This window comes from Rattus norvegicus, chromosome 1 (assembly GCF_021556685.1).
Source record: "Rattus norvegicus strain SHRSP/BbbUtx chromosome 1, alternate assembly SHRSP_T2T, whole genome shotgun sequence".
Lineage (NCBI taxonomy): Eukaryota > Metazoa > Chordata > Mammalia > Rodentia > Muridae > Rattus > Rattus norvegicus.
Window position 1 is genome coordinate 252,027,480 of NC_141534.1, and position 18,654 is coordinate 252,046,133.

Below are 18,654 nucleotides of genomic sequence, written 5' to 3' on the forward strand. Positions count from 1 at the left end.
ATAATTTCTCAGGTAATATATTTCAATGTTGTAGGAAGAGATTATAGCAAGTAAAAATAATAAAATATTGTTCTTCCTATGACTGTTATTCTTGCTGGAATAAAGAGAGGAGCTTATAGGCAAGGTAAGCAATATGAAAGCAATTTATAAGGTTTATAAGCAAAACAATTTATAAGGTTTAAGATGGAAGAAAAATTTAAAATGCTCTTGCATTTTTAATCAGATTTAAATTTTTTAATTTTGATCTGGATAAGAACAAAGCAGGACTGGTCACATCCTTCCCGTGTATTCTACCCTTGTTTGTGTAGAGTGTGAAGCTACTCCTGGACACAGTATATCAGTTTCAAATGTGAATATTTCCATTAACTTTAGGTGATACCTAGATAAAAAGATTTCTCATATCTTCCTCACCAATAAATTCATATATATAATTAACATATATTAATCAGGAAAATAGGATAAGTTGTGTCTGTGTTTATGTATGTGTGTGTATCTGAGTGAGTGTGTGTGTGTGTGTGTGTGTGTGTGTGTGTGTGTGTAAAGATATAAATGCATATGTGGAGGTCAGAGCTCAATTTTTGGTTTTGTTCCTTTAAAAATCCCAAAATGGATTTAGAAACAGGGTATCACATTAGAACTTTTTTTATTTGAATTGACTTTTTTTTCTCAGAATCTTTTACATTAACTTCAGAAACTGTATAATGTAGAATTGTTATCTTTGGGCAATTAGAAGACATAAGCTGTGGGAAGAAGAAAGTACATAGTGGTATTTCTAGGACAGTTGTAAATAGAAATTTCTGTGGGTGATGTCAGAAGACATCACAATAGAATGTTTCCTCATCTTCATTTCTGCTTTTAGGTCTTCATTAGACAGGAATGAAGCACAGCTGGAAAGTTGGAGGAATTGATGAAAACTCAGAACGTATTGAGTTTATATCGATGTCCTTTGGATCAGACAGAGATTTCAGTTTGAAATTCTGTAAAATGGTGGTCAGGAACAAAAACAGCTCCATACTGGCAAGGCCCTCTCCCACACATTTCCGTTTTCCTTTAGGAAATAAAGAGTTAAAGAACATAAGTATGTCTTATATGTAAGTGAGTTTGAGAGGCACTGTTTGTAACTGGCATAAGAGAATGAAATTGAATGAGTTATTGGGTGAGTAAGTGGTTAGATATATCAATAGTTGAATGAATAACTACTTTAGCAAATACACAAAGGTGTGACATTTTTTCCTGGCTAACATATAACATTAAGGAATATATTTTTGCTACCAGGTTCCATCTGCCCCTGGGAGCTGGCCATGTGCCACAGCCTTCCCCACCCCAATCAAGCCTGGAGATAACTTGTCCCCAGGAGTGCTGACACATCTAAGCTCACAAGTCCACAGGCTCACACAAAGAATGAGTTCCAGTCAGAGACAGCAAGGCCAACTAACACCAGAGATAACCAGATGGAAAGAGACAAGTTTTAAAACATAAGCAACAGAAAAAAAGGTTACTTGTCATCATTAGATCCCAGTTTTCCCAACACAACAAGCCTTGGATACACCAATGCACCTGAAAAGGAAGCTACTGATCTTTAGAAAATCACATCTCATGATGATGATTGAGGATTTAAGAATGACATAAATAACTCCCTTTTAAAAATACAGGAGAACACAGGTAAACAGGTAGAATCCCTAAAAAGGAAACACAAAAATAGCTTAAAGAAATAAAGGAAAACACAACCAAACAAGTGAAGGAATTGAACAAAACCATCCAAGATTTAAAAGAGAAAATAGAAAAAAAAAGAAATCACAAAAAGCGACAACCCTGGGGATAGAAAACCTAGGAAAGGGACTAGGAGTCATAGATACAAGCATCACCAACAGAATACAAGAAATAGAAGAGAGAATCTCAGGGGCAGAAGACACCATAGAAAACATTGACACAACCATCAATGATAAGGTAAAACACAAAAAGCTCAGAACACAAACATCCAGGAAATTCAGAACAAAATAAAAGACCAAACCTCAGAATAATAGATATAGAGGAAAGCAAAGATTCCCAACTCAAAAGGCCAGTAACTATCTCCAACAAAAGTATAGGAGAAAACTTCTGGAACCTAAAGAAAGAGATGCCCATCAAGATAAAGAAGCCTATATAACCCCAAGTAGATTGGACCATGAAAGAAATTCCTCCACATAATAATTAAAACAACTGATGCACAGAACAAAGAAAGAATAATAAAAGCGAAAAGGGAAAATTGTAAAGTAACATATGAAGACAGACCTATCATATCTGAACTAAGACTCTAAATTCTAGAAGGTCTTGTGCAAATGTCATACACCCCCTAAGAGAACAAAAATGGCAGCCAAGGCTACTTACTATACCCTGCAAAACTCTCAATTAACATAGATGTAGAAACCAAGATATTCCATGAAAAAATTTACAGAATACCTTTCAAAATTCCAACTCTACAATGGATAATAGATGGAAAGCTTCAACAAAAGGATGGAAACTACACTGAAGAAAAAGGAAAAAAATTAATCTTCTTAAATGAAACCCAAAAGAAAATAATCGCACAAACATAATTCTACCTCTCACAATAAAAATAACAAGAAGCACAATAACTGGTCCCTACTATTTCTTAATATCAATGGAATTATGTTCCCTATAAATGGACAGAAACTAACAGAATGAATATGTAAACAGGACCCAGAATTTGCTGCATACTGGAAACACACCTCAGTGACAAAGACAGACACTAACTCAGAGTAAAGGGCTAGAAAAAAATTCCAATCAAATAGTTGCAAGAAACAAGCTAGAGTAGCCATTCTAATACTGAATAAAATTGACATTCAACCAAAAGTTATCAAGAAAGATCTTCCAAGTTGAATGCGCAGTTCTGAACATCTATGCACCAAATGCAAGAAAAAATACATTTGTAAAAAAAATGGCTCTAAGACTCAAAGCACACATTGAACCTCATACAATAATAGTGGGAAACATCCACAGCATATTATCACAAATGAACAGATCATGGAAACAGAAACAAAGCAGAGACACAGTCAAACTAAAGAAAAAATGAATCAAATAGATTATATATATATATATATATTTATATATATATTTATATATATATATATCCATAAAATAAAAGAATATACCTTCTCCTCAATACCTCATGCAACCTTCTCCAAAATTGAACAAAACAACTCTCAGTGATACGAAAAAATTAAAATAATCCCATGTACCCTGTCAGATCACCACACATTAATGCTGATCTTCAATTAAAATAAAAAAAACAATAGAAAACCAAATGCACATGGAAGCTGAACAACTCTCTACTTGATGATAACTTGATCAAGGAGAAAATAAAGAAATTAAAGACTTCTTAGAATTTAATGAAAATGATGGTACAACATGCCCAAATTTATAGGAAATGAGGGCTGCTAAAAGGAAAATTCATAACTCTGGTTGCCTCCAGAAAATAATTGGAGAGAGCATACACTAGCAGCTTAACAGCACATCTAAAAGCTCTAGAACAAAAAGAAGCAAAAGGTTAATGAGGAGTAGATGGCAGGAAATAATCAAACTTTGGGTTGAAACCAACCAAGTAGAAACAAAAAGAATCATACAAAGAATCAACAAAACCAGGAGCTGGTTCATTGAGAAAATCCACAAGATAGATAAACCTTTAGCCAGACTAACAAGAGGGCACAGAGACACTATCAAAATTAATGAAATTATAAATGCAAAGGGAGACATAACATATACTTCACAGAACCTGAAGAAATTTTTAAAAATCATCAGATCCTACCATAAAAACTTATATTCAACAAACCTGGAAAATATGAATGAAATGGACAATTTTCTAGACAAATACAAGGTAAAAAGTTAAACCATCTAAAAAAGGTTCTATAATGCCTAAAGTAATAGAAGCAGTCATTAAAAGTTTCCCAAACTGTCCCCCAAAATCAGTGACTAGCCAAGGCTACACACTCATTCCCTATGTATTCAATGTAATACTTGAAGTTCTTGCAAGAGCAATTAGACAACAAAAAGAGTTCAAGGGGATATAAATTGTAAATGAAGATGTAATGGTAATGCAGATGATAAAATAGTGTACTTCTGTGAATCCAAAAATTCTACCAGAGAACTTCTACAGCTGAAAAACATCCTCAGCAAATGGTTTGAAAGAAATAGGAGGACAACAACCTTCACTTCACAATAGTAAGAAATAATATAAAGTATCTTGGTGTGACTCTAACAAAACAAGTGAAATATCTGTATGTCAAGAAGTACATGTCCCTGAAGAAAACAATAGAAGAAGGCCTCAGAAGATGGAATGACCTCCCATGCTCATGGATCAGCATAATTAACATAGTAAAAATGTCCATCTTACCAAAACCAATCTACAGAGTCAGTGCAATGCCTATCGAAATTCTAACTCAATTCTCCACAGAATTAGAAAGAATAATTCTCAAATTTATTTAGAACAACAACAAAAAAAAAACCTCAGTAATAAGAGAACTTCTGGGGGGATCACCATTCCTGACCTCAAGCTGTATTACAGAGCAATCGTGATAAAACTAAATGGTATTGGTAATGAGACAGGCAGGTAGATCAATGTAACAGAATTGAAGACTCAGAATTAAACCCATACACCTATGGTCACCTTATTTTTGACAAAGGGGCCAAAACTCTTCAATGGAAAAAGGACAGCATAGTCAACAAATGGTGCTGACTTAAGTGGTTGTTGGCATGCAGAAGAATGTAAATTGAACCATTCTTAACTTCTTGTCCAGTGCTCAAGTCCAAGTGTATCAAAGACTTCCACATAGATCCAGATACACTGACACAGAAGAGGAAGTAGTAAAAAGCCTTCAACAAATTGGCACAAGGGAAAATTTCCTGAATAGAACAACAATGACCAAGACTCTATGATCAAATATAGACAAATGGGATTTTAGAAAATTGAAAATTTTTCTGTAAGTCAAAGGACACTGTCATCAGGACAAAACGGCAACCTACAAATTGGAAAAGGTCTTTACCAATCCTACATCTGATAGAAAGCTAACCTTCAATATATACAAAGAACTCAGGAAGGAAAACTCCAGAGAATCTAGCCTATTAAAAATGGTGTATGGACTCTTATATTTTTGGCTGTGAGCCTAGCCTTTAACGGCTTAGCCATCTCTAGGTAGCAATGGATAGCCCAGTAAGAGCACCAGTGGAAGGGGAAGCCTTGGGTCCTGCCAAAACTGAACCCCCAGTGAACATGATTGTTGTGGGGAGGGTGGTAATGGGGGAAGGATGGAGAGGGGAACACCCATAGAGAAGGGGAGGGGGAGGGTTTTGGAGGATGCTGGCCTGGAAACCAGGAAAGGGAATAACAATCGAAATGTAAATAAGAAATACCCAAGTTAATAAAGATGAAAAAAAAAGAAATTCAAAAGAAAATGGTGTATGGAGCTAACCAAAAATTATCAACTACTCAACCTCAAATGGCCGAGAAGTACATAAATAAATGTTCAATACCCTTATGCATCAGAGAAAGGCAAGTCAAGTCGACCCTGAGGTCCACCTCATAGAGTCAGAATGGCTAAGATAAAAAACTCAGGTGATCACAGATGTTGGTGAGGATGTAGAGAAAGAGGACCACTCCTCCATTGCTGTTGTGATTGCAAGTTGATGCAATCACTACAGAAATCAGTCTGTTGGTTCTTCAGAAAATTGGACATAGTACTACCTAAGGACCCAGCTACACCACTTCTGGGCATATAACCAAAAGATGCTCCAACATAAAAAAGGACTATGTTTCACTATGTTCATAGCAGCTTTATTCACAATAGCCAGAAACTGGAAACAATCAAAATGTCCCTCAACAAAAGAATGAATACAGAAAATGTGGTACATTTAAACAATGGAGTACTACTCAGCTATTAAAAAAAATGACTTCATAAATTTCTCAGGCAAATGAATGGGACTAGAAAATAGCCCGAGTAAAGGAACCAAGTCAAAAAAGAACACACATAGTATGTAGTCACTTATAAGTGAATACTATGCATGAAGCTTGGAATACCCACCATGCAACTCACAGCCCATATAAAGCTCAAGAAGAAGGAAGGTCAACATTTAGATGCTTCTTCAGTCCTTTTTAGAATGGAGAGGAAATAATTCTGGGAGGCAGAGGTGCTATAGTAATAGAATTAGGATGGTATTGACACAAAACCAAACAGGCTGAGTCGTTATGAGTTTGTTATCAAACTCAATTGATGACTGAACATGAATCCATCTCCATGGCCTCAACAAACACTTTAGGTGAGGAGATGTGATGCTCATAAAACATCCTCATTGATGGAGCAGTAGGGAAGCTCATGATCCCAGCATAGCCTCTTGTCACAATTACAAGGTCTCAATGACCTTATGGGGACCTTGAAGTTTCTTAAATCTAGACCTAGAAAGTATTGTATAACTGTGTTTCATTATCTTTTTTATATAAGTAAATGTGTATAGTGTTTGCATGTGTTGCTGAGTGAATGTCAAAGTTAGCTGTTTAGGGAGTTCAGAAGACTTCTCAAGGTCTCCTGGAGGAGGAAATGCAGATGGTAGGTGCTAGGCATTCAACTCAGGTTTATAGCAAGAGCTGCATGCTCTCTTAATTGATGGGCCATCTATCAAGCCCTTTATTAGCTTTGTAAGAATGTGAAGCGCCAGCCAAATTTCCAGTAATTTCTTGGAATGTACTCACAAACCCTCAATCCTAATGAAAAGTTACAGGAAGCTGCAGGCTACTTAGAGAAGGAAAGCCAGTTTTATTCACCATAGGCCATTTGTGGCTTATTTATTCTCTGGAGATTGTTAATAAACAAATGAACATATAAAAGGACAGCCTTGTGTATATGTATGAAACTAAAACAATAAAAAATGAAACCTAGAAATATTCTTTTTTTTCCCTGCTGTCTATCACTTATATTCTCTGTGGCAGGTAGAAATTTCTCAATTATAATGTTGATTCACATTTGCATTTTAAATTTGACATACTAGAGAGGAAAAATTATGGAGAATTCTCCCGAACAGCATGCTTGTTCAGTGATATGTAATCCTCTCCAACCACAAGTCCAACTCTATCAGCCTGTTTGTTCATTGACTTCCCTGCATGAACTTTATGCATATTGAAACTTTTTGGTGATTTTATCTTATTTGTTTTATTTTAACTTTTTAATGTTTATGTATAGCTGAGCCTGAAGGAGAGTGGCACAACGAAGACATACATTCAAATTATGGTTGATTCGTTTTCTTAAAGGTGATCAAAGGCCTGTGGCAGTTATTCTCTAGGATAATGTCTTTCCCTCCCCAAAATGTACATTAAGGAGTTTTCCTAGGATGGCTAGGAAAGGATGAACAAATTGAATTGTTAATACTTGATTCAGTTAAGGAGAAAGAGTCATCAATATCAATGTAAAGGACGCTGGAAGTAATGCTTCTGATCATGCACAAATTACAAGTCCACCAACAATTGAGAGCCACTTTAAAAGTCCCCACAGGCTCTCACTCATGTCACTGGAGCCCCTGGAATGAGTTTCTATTACCTGCTGAGAAAGGCATGAAGTAGTCACTTTTCTTAAAGTTTCCATTCTCATCTAGAAAGTGACCTGGGTCAAACATCTCTGGGTTGGGGAATTCCTTACTGTCATGCAGCACTGATGTAAGTGATGTTAGTACTGCTGTTCCCTGCAAACAAAACACAATAAAGAAAGCAATGTACAAATATATCAGAGTGCTAAAAGATAAAGGAACTAATATTGTTCACCTTCTCCTCCATAGAGGAAGGACAAAGAATAGAAGGGTCGTTTGAACACAGAACGTGCAAAGAGCAGGGAGCAGTCTGAGATTAGCCACAGTGGTGTGAGTAAGGTGTCGTCTCCAGTGACATTTGTAGTCAGCATTGGGGATTTGGTGCCAATGCTTGTGACTCTTTTCCCTTTCCCGGTAGGTTTGTTTCATCACCTGCCACTCTTGTTTGTCAATTGCTTTTCATAAGTCACATCAATCATGATTTCAAATGGAGACTTGCTTTCTATGTGAAGCAAATAGAAGTCATTCATACTGGTAAACAAGCAAGGTCTAGAAAGACAAATCTACTCATTTTCCCTCATGAACATAGTTCAGGTCTTACATGCCATGGATGGAAGAGTTTGCTCTCACACACAGAATTTATGTATATAAAGATGCATGCAAATATACAGACAGAAAGGAGACTGTAAATGGAAAGAAACTAATCATAGGAAACAATAGGACCCCTTTTCCTATTTTGTATTTGTATTTATTCTTCTATCTTACTATAAATTCTGACAGTATCCTCCCTCCCTCTACTCGTCCCATTCTACTCACTATCCTCCTCTTTACCCAAGACCACTGCCCTGCTCTTTACCTTCACTAAATAAATAAATATAAATAAATAAACACAAACAATGCTCTACCAGTTATATAAACTGAGCATGTCACAAGATCTATTAAGTCAATGGATAAGCCCTCATATCAAAGCATGATGAGGAAACTTAGAAGAAGTATTCATTTTAATAAGAAGAACAGGGAAAAGTGAGACACATCCCAGTCCCACTGTTAGAGGTCCCACTAGAACTCCAATCCAATCAACCATAATGTATTTTCAGAGTACCTAGTGCAGACCTATTCACGTTCTTAGGTTGCGTCTCTCTTTGTAAGTACCTATCAGCCCAGTTAGTTGATTCTGTGTGTCATGTTCTTCTGGTGTCTTCATTTCCTCTGTTTCCAACAATCTTGTCTCACCTTCTTTTGTGGTGTTTCCCAAACCCTACTTTATTTTTGGCTGTGGGTCTCTGCACCTGCCCCTATTCACTGCCTTAATAATCATCTCTGATGACAACTAGTCTAGGTACTAACATAGCAGAATATAATTACAACTAATTTAATTGATTTATTTTGTTGCCAATTGGGTTCATCTCTACTATAGATACCTGAGATGTGCAACATTCAGTTTGGGCCATCTACACCGAGACAGTGTCCTGCTATGCCCCCTGATTTGGCATGAGACTTAATTTACACTAGCCAGTAGTTGGTTATTCTCAAAAGTCTGAGTTGCCATTACTCCAGAACATTTCCAGGAGGGACAAATTATAGTTTGAAGGTTCTATGACTGGGTTGGTGTCCTAATCCCACATGAACTGTCACTTATACCATAGATCTTATGTATCCTGACAGGTATAAAATGGAATCTCACAGTAGTTTTGATTTTCACTTTCCTGATGAAAAAGGATGATGAAACTTTTTATTTTTTAGGTGTTTCTCAGCCATTTAAGATTCCTCAACTTAGAACTCTTTATTTAGATATGTACAGATTTTTAAAATAATTTCATTATTTAGTTTGCTAATGTCTAGTCTTTGCTTATATACTTTAGATAGTAATACGCTGTCAGATGTGAAGTTGGTGAAAATCTTTTTCCCAGTTGGAAGGCTGACATCTTGTTATATTGACCATGTCTTTTGCCTTAAAGAAGCTTTTTACTTTCATGAGGTCTCATTTATTAACTGTCAGTATTAGGACCTGCAATATCAATATTCTTTTTAGGAAAGTGTCTCCTGTGCTAAAGCATTCAATCTATTTCTTATTTCTTCTTCTGTCAGGTTTACTGTGTCTGGTTGTGTGGTAATGTGGGTCTACATCTCTCCTGTTGCTAGGCACAGCCTCTTGGGTAGATGGAACATAGGGAGTTTGTCTGTGCTTATCCCACACGACTACTAGGGTAGGTGCTGAGCTGTAGGGAAGCACCAAGACACTGTTCAGTGGTGGAAAGAAGTCTGAGATGTGACAAAGCTGAGGCCTAGGGGATTCTCTGACTCTCGGACTTCCAGGTGCAGCTGAGAGTTGCAGAAGAGCTGAGAACAGAGTCAGAGTCCACAGTCTGTGGCCAGTATCTATGCTGGGGACTGGGGAAGGAGGCGCTCTGACTTGTTCCAGTGTTGCCTATCTTAAACCTGGTGGCAGTTGTTGCTAGAAACACAGAGCGGCCTTCTCCTGGGGAATTAAGTTAAGGTTCTATAAGCTTCTCCAAGGCTCCCTGAGGAAGACGTGATGAAAGAGACAGCCCATGGTTCTAAACTGTTAATTGACTGCTCATTGTGTAGAATAGATATATGCTGTATGGTACCAACTTCTGAGAGTGGACCTGAGATTAAATAACTTTTGCAGGGAGGAATGTCTGGGAAGGAAAGTTTATTGGATAAGCCCTCTGGGCCACTAGGTACCTCATTAGAATGGAGAACTCTGTTCGGGGACTATGTGACCACAGATCACATTTCCTTCTGTGAGGAATATGGCATCTGTTCCATGACAGGAATCTGGCAGTGTGTAGGGATAAACTAAGTCTCTGGTGTGTGCCCATTGAGACTCCAGGTCTCAATCTGCTCTACATTATCAAGGTTCCTGGCATGGTTTTACTATCCAAACTGATGAGATATTTGGGGCATTTGTACTTGCATTTTTGTAGGGTAATAAATATGGATCTATTTGTATTCTTCTGTGGTACGGTAGCAGTTAAGTCAACACCATTTATTAAGGATGTTTTCTTTTTCCATTGTATGTTTCTGGCTTCTTTATAAAAAGTCAGGTAGTCATAGGTACATGAACTTATTTCTACATCTTCAATTTAATTCTTCTACTAACAAGTCTATTTTATATAATTGCCATATGTATTAATTACTATTTCTCTGTATTACAGCTTGAAGTAAGGAATGGTTATAACATTGGAGGTTCTATTTTTCAGGATTATTTTAGTTATCAATGGCATTTTTTCTGTATGAAGTTGATAATTGTACTTTTAAGGACTGAGAAGAATTGAGTTAGAATTTTGATGGAGATTACACTGAATTGTAGATTTTTTATGTACATTGGACATTTTTACTTTGTTAATTCTAGCAATCTGTAAGTGTAGAAGATCTTTTCATCTTCTTATAGCTTCTATTTCTTTCTTCAAAGACATGAAATTTATCATAGAAAATTTATTTACTTGGTTACAGTTAGCCTAAAGTTTTGATATTATTTATAGCTATAGTGATAGATATTGTTTCCCTATTTTCTTTCTCATTCCATTTGCATTTGTATGAAAGAGTGTTACTGATTTCTTTTCAAGTTAGTCTCATATCACTTCTCTGAAGGATTTTATTAGATGTAGGAGTTTCCTTATAGAATATCTGATGTTGCTTATGCATGCTATCACATTTGATTCAAATAAATGTAAACTGACTTCCAAAATATACCCACTTGATTTCCTTCACTTATTATGTTATTGTGCCTAGATCGAGTTCCTGATTCCAGTGGGATTTCTTTTTCCATTGTATGTTTCTGGCTTCTTTATCAAAAGTAAGTTAGTTATAGGTATGTGGATTTATGTCTGGCTCCTCAATTTGATTCCACTAATCAATATGTCTGTTATATATAATTACCATCGGTATCAATTACTATTTCTCTGTATTATAGCTTGAAGTAAGGAATGGTGATACCATTGGAACTTCTATTTTTCAGGAGTATTTTAGCTAATGGAGGTTTTTTGTTTTTCCATATGTAGTTGACAATTGTACATTTAAAGACTAAGAAGAATTGAGCTGGAATTTTTATGAAGATTGCATTGAATATGTAGATATTTCGGTACATTGGATATTTTTACTACATTAATTCTAGCGGTCCGTAAGCATGAGAGATCTTTTCTTCTTTTGATATGTTCTATTTCTTTCTTCAAGGACATGAATTTCATTATAGAAGTTTTTTATTTACTTGGCTAGGGTTAGTCCAAAGATTAATATTGTTAATAGCTATAGGGATGATTATTGTTTCCCTATTTTCTTTTTCACTCCATTTTTATTTCTATGAAGGAGGGTTACTGATTTGTTTTTATCAATTTAATCTCATATCACTTCTCTGAAGGAGTTTATTGTATCTAGGTGTTTCCTTGTAAAATATCTGGTGTTGCTTATGCATGCTATCATATTAACTGCAAATAAATATAAATATAAACAGACTTCTTTTCCAATATATACCAATTTGATTTCCTTCACTTCTTTTATTATTGTGCTTAGATCTAGTTCCTGATTCTAGTGGTATTACTTTGATACTCCCCACTTTAATTTGAGGATGGCTATAGGCTTAAGCAATTTCTTTTTTTTAAGGATGTGCTTTGGATGTCTAATCTCTCCAAGACTTTAATCATGGAAGGGTGTTGTTTTTTTGTCAGAGGTTTTCCTGGCTTCAAATGGGATGATCATGAAATATTTGTCCTTCTATTAGTAGGGTGGATAATCTGTATGTTGGTCCATGTTTACATCTCTAGTATGTAGCCATTCATAAGGGTTTTTTTATTTGATTTTTAAAAAATTTTGCAAATACCTTATTGAGTATTTTTACATCTATGTTAATAAAAGAAATTGTCATATAAAATTCTTTGTTGATTCTTTCTGTGGATTTAATAACATGGTGATTGTGGCCTCATAACATGAACTTTCTATGTTCCTTCTGTTTCAATTTTCTGAATAATTTGAGGAGTATTGTACTTCTTTAATTAATTCTTCTTTAAAAGACTTGTAAAATTCTGTGCTAAAACAATTTTAATGACAGCCTCTATTACCTTTTTGCAATCTCATTTTCCTTGGATAATTTATGGATCTACATTTCAAATGTTTTCCCCCTCCACCCCCTCTCTAACCCCCCTTCCTCAACCCCTGGCTTTAATGAGGATGCTCCCACTCCCACCCGCCCACTCATAACTCAACACCCTGGCATTCCCTACTTAGGGGAAATGACCCTTCACAGGACCAAGGGTTTTTCCTCCTTTCGATATTGGACAATACCATCCTCTGCTACATATGTGACTGGAGCCATGGGTCCCTCCATGCGCACTCATTGGTTGTTAATTTAGTTTCTGAGAGCTCTGGTGAGGTCTGGTTATTTGATGCCATTTTTCTTCCTATGGGCTTACAAACCCCCTCAGGTCCTTCAGTCTGCCGTTGTGCTCTCAAATTGCTAGTGGGAGATTACTCTTTTTTTTTTTTTACTTTAGTCACATAGTCCTATGAATTTTCCTTTTAGCCTTCATTGTATTCAGTACATTTAGGTATGTTGTGCATACATCTTCATTGATATATAGAAAGCCTTTAATTTTTCTTCTTTTCCTTCTTTCTTCCTTTCTTTCTTTTTTGTCTTTACACAGTTTTCAATCAGAAGAGAGTTCCTCAGTTTTCATGAGTTTGTAGGTTTCTATTATTTGTGCTGTTGTTGAAACCAAGCTTTAATCTGTAGTGGTCTTGGTTAATTTAAATTGTTTGGTATCTTTTAAGACTTGCTGTATGAACCAGTATATGCTCAGTTTTGGAGAAATTTCTATATAGGGTGCTCAGAAGAAGAAATATTCTTTTGTGTTTTGGATAAATGTTCTGTAGATATTTGTGATGGTCGTTTGGTTGATATTATCACTTAGCTTCACAATTTCCTATTTATTTTTTATCTGGATGGTCTGTTAGTTGGTAAAAGTTGAATATTAAAGTCTCCTACTACCAATGTGTGAGTGTTGATGTGTTATTTAAACTTTAGTGATTTTCTGTTACAATAAAAGTGCAATTGTGTTTGGGGCATAAAAGTTAAGAAGTAAAATGCCATCTTAGTGTATTATTCCTTAAATGAATATCAAGTGTCCTTCATCATTTTCATTGGAAGTCTATTTGTTAGCTATTACAATGTCTGTAACAGGTTGCTTCTCAGCTTCTTTTGCTTGGAAAACATTTTTCTGACTATTAACTCTGAAGCAATGTCCATCTTTGCTGAGGAAGTATGTTTATCATATGCCCCTGCAGAATAGATTCTGCTCTTTGTTCATTCTGTTAGTTTCAGTCTTTTGGGGGAGGGTTGCATCCACTAATATTGAAAGATATCAGTAACCAATTCTTGTTATTGTATTGATTTGTATGGTGGTGGTGGTGGTGGTGGTGTGTGTGTGAGTGTGTGTGTGTGTGTGTGAGTGTGTGTGTGTGTGTGTGTGTGTGTGTGTGTGTGTGAGAGAGAGAGAGAGAGAGAGAGAGAGAGAGAGAGAGAGAGAGAAATGTGTAGTAGGGGTCTTTATTTTAGTTTTGTTGATGTGCGGTTATATATTTTCTGTTCTCATAGGTATATTTAACCTTCTTGGCCTCAGGTTTTCTTTCAAATATCATCTGTAAGACTGGGTTTGTATTTAGATTGTGTTTGAGTTCAAATTTATCATATAATAACTTGTTTTCTTTATGGTGACTGTAATATTTCCTGAATCTAGTAGTTTTGACTGATACCTTTGGTCCCTAAGCTCTGCAGTACATCTGCCTGGCCCTTCCTTTTTTAGAGTCTCCATTGAGAAGTCAGGTATAATTCTAGTATGTCTATATTTATAAGTTACTTGATTGCCCCCAGCACCTCTTAATATTATTTCCTTGTTCTGCATATGTTTAGTATTTCAATTATTATGTGGAGAATAAACTTTTATTTCTGGTGCAGTGTTTCATGTCTGATTCCTACTTATATTCTTGTAAACATCTTCTTTTTAAGTTAGGAAAAATTTCCTCTGTGATTTAGGCACAAATATGTTTGCCTTAAACTCTTCTCCTGTTCCTATTATTATTTAATTAATTATATTTGGTACCTTCATACTACTGCATAGTTCCTGAATATTTTGCTTCAGGATTTTTTTTTATTAACTTGAGTATTTCGTATTTACATTTCGAATGTTATTCCCTTTCCCGGTTTCTGGGCAAACATCCCCCTAGCCCCCCCTACCCCTCCCCCTCTATATGGGTTTTCCCCTCCCCATCCTCCCCCCATTACCGCCCTCCTCCCAACAATTACGTTCACTCGGGGTTCAGTCTTGGCAGGACCAAGGGCTTCCCCTTCCACTGGTGCTCTTAATAGGCCATTCATTGCTACCTATGAGGTTGGAGCCCAGGGTCACTCCATGTATAGTCTTTGGGTAGTGGCTTAGTCCCTGGAAGCTCTGGTTGGTTGGCATTGTTGTTCATATGGGGTCTCAAACCCGTTCAACCTCTTTCAGTCCTTTTTCTGATTCCTTCAACAGGGGTCCCGTTCTCAGTTCAGTGGTTTGCTGCTGGCATTCGCCTACGTATTTGCTGTATTCTTGCTGTGTCTCTCAGGAGAGATCTACATCCGGTTCCTCTTGGCCTGCACTTCTTTGCTTCATCCATCTTGTCTAATTGCGTGGCTGTATATGTATGGGCCACGTGTGGGACAAGTCCTGAATGGGTGTTCCTTCTTCCTCTGCTTTAATCTGCCTCCCTATTCCCTGCCAAGGGTATTCTTGTTCCCCTTCTAAAGAAGGAGTGAAGCATTCGTATTTTGATCATCTGTCTTGAGTTTCATGTGTTCTATGCATCTAGGGTAATTCAAGCATTTGGGCTAATATCCACTTATCAATGAGTGCATACCATGTGTGTTCTTCTGTGATTGAGTTACCTCACTCAGGATGATATTTTCCAGATCCATCCATTTGCCTAAGAATTTCATAAAGTCATTGTTTTTGATAGCTGAGTAATATTCCATTGTGTAGATGTACCATATTTTCTGTTTCCATTCCTCTGTTGAAGGGCATCTGGGTTCTTTCCAGCTTCTGGCTATTATAAATAAGGCTGCTATGAACATAGTGGAGCATGTGTCTTTTCTATATGTTGGGGCATCTTTTGGGTATACGCCTAAGAGAGGTATAGCTGGATCCTCAGGTAGTTCAATGTCCAATTTTTTGAGGAACCTCCAGACTGATTTCCAGAATGCTTGTACCAGTCTGCAATCCCTCCAACAGTGGAGGAGTGTTCCTCTTTCTCCACATCCTCTCCAGCATTTGCTGTCACCTGAGTTTTTGATCTTAGCCATTCTCACTGGTGTGAGGTGAAATCTCAGGGTTGTTTTGATTTGCATTTCCCTTATGACTAAAGATGTTGAACATTTCTTTAGGTGTTTCTCAGCCATTCGACATTCCTCAGCTGTGAATTCTTTGTTTAGCTCGCTTCAGGATTTTTTTTTAATATTTTAACTTTTCTCTGACTGATATATATATATATATTTCTTCTATTGTACTGCAAATGCCTGAGGTTCATTTTCCTATCTTTGTTGGTGAGAATATCAAGAGCACAGAAGTATAGCAGAGAGAAAAAAGCTTACCTTGGGTATGAAGTAGTCTCTGAATTTAGTGTCACAGGTCACTTCATGCAACAAACCATTTGGGGCAAGGTCAATATATCTCTGAACCTCATGAATCATGGCATTTGTGTAGGGCATGTGGATCCTGTCCAACATACAGGGGCTGCGGTGTCTCCCAATCACTTGGCCAATCTCTTCCTGGACTTTATCTGGATATAAAAAATGACAAATTTTAGAGTAGGAAAAATGTAGCCTGTATCTCCTATTAATGCATGGATTCCTAGGCCATGAAGAAAGTAGTCAATAGAATTTTGAATATATATTTCATACTGAGAAGTAAACTTAGATACATAGGATTATTCTAATATACATTTATACTATTGTTCTATCACTTAGCTAATATGATTCATTACTATATACTAATTGTTTTTATCCATGATATCAAATGATATGAGTTATAGTTAAATATTGATAGCCATAAAACAGGGTTCAATTAATTTGACATTAAAAACATCAATAAAATATATCAGAAATCAATTATTAAATTAGAGAATGTAGTACTGATTTAAAATTATGTATGTGAAAGTCTTTGTGCAATTTTATTCTGCCTGTCTTATTTTTAATTATGAGTGTGAAGGTTTATCACTAACAATTATTTAAAAATATCATTGTATTTTAAAAAATCAGTATTTTATGTACTCGACTATATACAATATTTTTGACGTATTGGTACCAGAACATATCAGTTATGTCTATATTTTATTTTTAAATGTTTCCATAAGTAAATAATGAACATATACATATATATATATAACATTTACACATAAATACACACACCACATGCATCATTCTTAAATTACCATATTTAGTAATATAGACAGATGTGTAATGAGTTGCAGACATATAAATATGACTCCCTATCTCCAATATGAGTTAGTTTACATTGTAGATATACTTTTAATTAATTTATTTAATTAATTGAATTAATGCATGCTGTTCACTTTTGTTAGTAATTTTCCCTTTCATGATTTAGAGTTCCCACTATTCAAGTGTATGTCTCAAAGACTAGAATAAATGTGCATTTAACGAAGACATCAGAAGACACATTAATTCCGTATTGTTCCTCATCCTCTATTTATTCCTGCAGTATCCCCAGATAAGTATTAAATGTGGGGCTTTCTAATTCTAGTGCCCAGAAAACTCCCTGAAAGTATCAACTTCTCTCATAAATTAAACAGGTATCTAGAGTTAATTGCTTCCCAGAAAGTTACTCTAAACAATTGGGTAGAAAACCTCCTACAAGGAGTCATAAAAAAAGCAAAATAGGGAACAGCATTTAAAGTTGAAGATTGATATTTACAATCTTGCCTTTTTATGTACAATACAATCACTACCTACTCTTGAGAATTCTGGTGTAGTGTCACTATTTTAAGTGAAGTTGTCAATGAACCTGAATATTTTTGTGCTATCATTCCATTGTATACATTCTGGTATTAATAATGTTATTTCTGAGGACTACTTGGAAAAAATGTCTATGCAAAACACAGAGATGTTTATAATATATTACAGCCTGTGTGGTACATCAAGAATTTTATATTCATTTTTTATTATTTTTATTGTTATTTATTTAGTTTTAATTTTATAGTTATTGGATATTTGATGTATTTATATTTCCCACCTTTCCCATACCCCATACTGCCTCCTCCTACTTCAAGGAGAATACTCCCACTCCCACCTACCCACACCCCCTTCAACACCTTGACATTCCCCTACACTGGGGAAATGAACCTTCACAGGACCAAGGACATTTCCTCCTACTGATACTGGACAATGCCATCCTCTGCTACATATGTGGCTGGAGTCATGTGTTCTTCCATGTGTACATATTGGCTTTGGTTTAGTTTCTGGATGCTCTGGTGAGATCTTGTTGGATGATATTGTTGTTCTTCCTATGGTGTGGCAAACCCCTTCAGCTCCTTCAGTCTTTTCTCTAATTGTGACATTGACATCCCCTTGTTAAGTCCAATGGTTAGCTGCAAGCATCCTCATCTGTATCAGTAGGGCTCTGGCAGAGCCGCTTAGAAGAACCCCATCTGGCTCCTGTCAGCAAGCATTTCTTGGCATCAGCAATAGTGACTGAGTTTGTTGGCTGCATATGGGATGGATCCCCAGGTGGGACAGTCTATGGATGACCTTTTCTTCAGTCCCTAATTGTCATGCCCACCTCGGCCAGCAAGGAAGACAAAACACTGTCGGATTCTTCCTAACAGCCTTTATTGCAGGAACACCTCATTGTTGATTCAGGGACCCAAGCAACAAAGGCACTAGCCTTATATACAAAACAGGCTATGGCTGTATATTTGTCCTCTAGGGATTGGTGGAGCATGAAATACCTCATTAGCATGAATATCACCCCCTCCTTGTAGATGCCAGAGGTATGCCAACACATGCTCTGTAAGGTTGTTTAC

At 36.2% G+C, this 18,654-nt stretch overlaps 1 protein-coding gene across 1 annotated transcript in view; it reads right to left on the reverse strand.

Annotated features, from left to right (window-relative positions):
- Nucleotides 1-626: 626 nt before the first annotated feature.
- Cyp2c12 (cytochrome P450, family 2, subfamily c, polypeptide 12) overlaps nt 627-18,654 on the reverse strand; it is a 57,174-nt gene continuing 39,146 nt past the window's right edge. The window contains exons 7-9 of the mRNA NM_031572.2: nt 16,208-16,395; nt 7,578-7,719; nt 627-1,048 (exon numbers count right to left, since the gene is read on the reverse strand). Coding sequence (NP_113760.2) covers nt 867-1,048; nt 7,578-7,719; nt 16,208-16,395 — 512 coding nt within the window. The 3' untranslated portion in view covers nt 627-866. The remainder of the gene's footprint in view (nt 1,049-7,577; nt 7,720-16,207; nt 16,396-18,654) is intronic.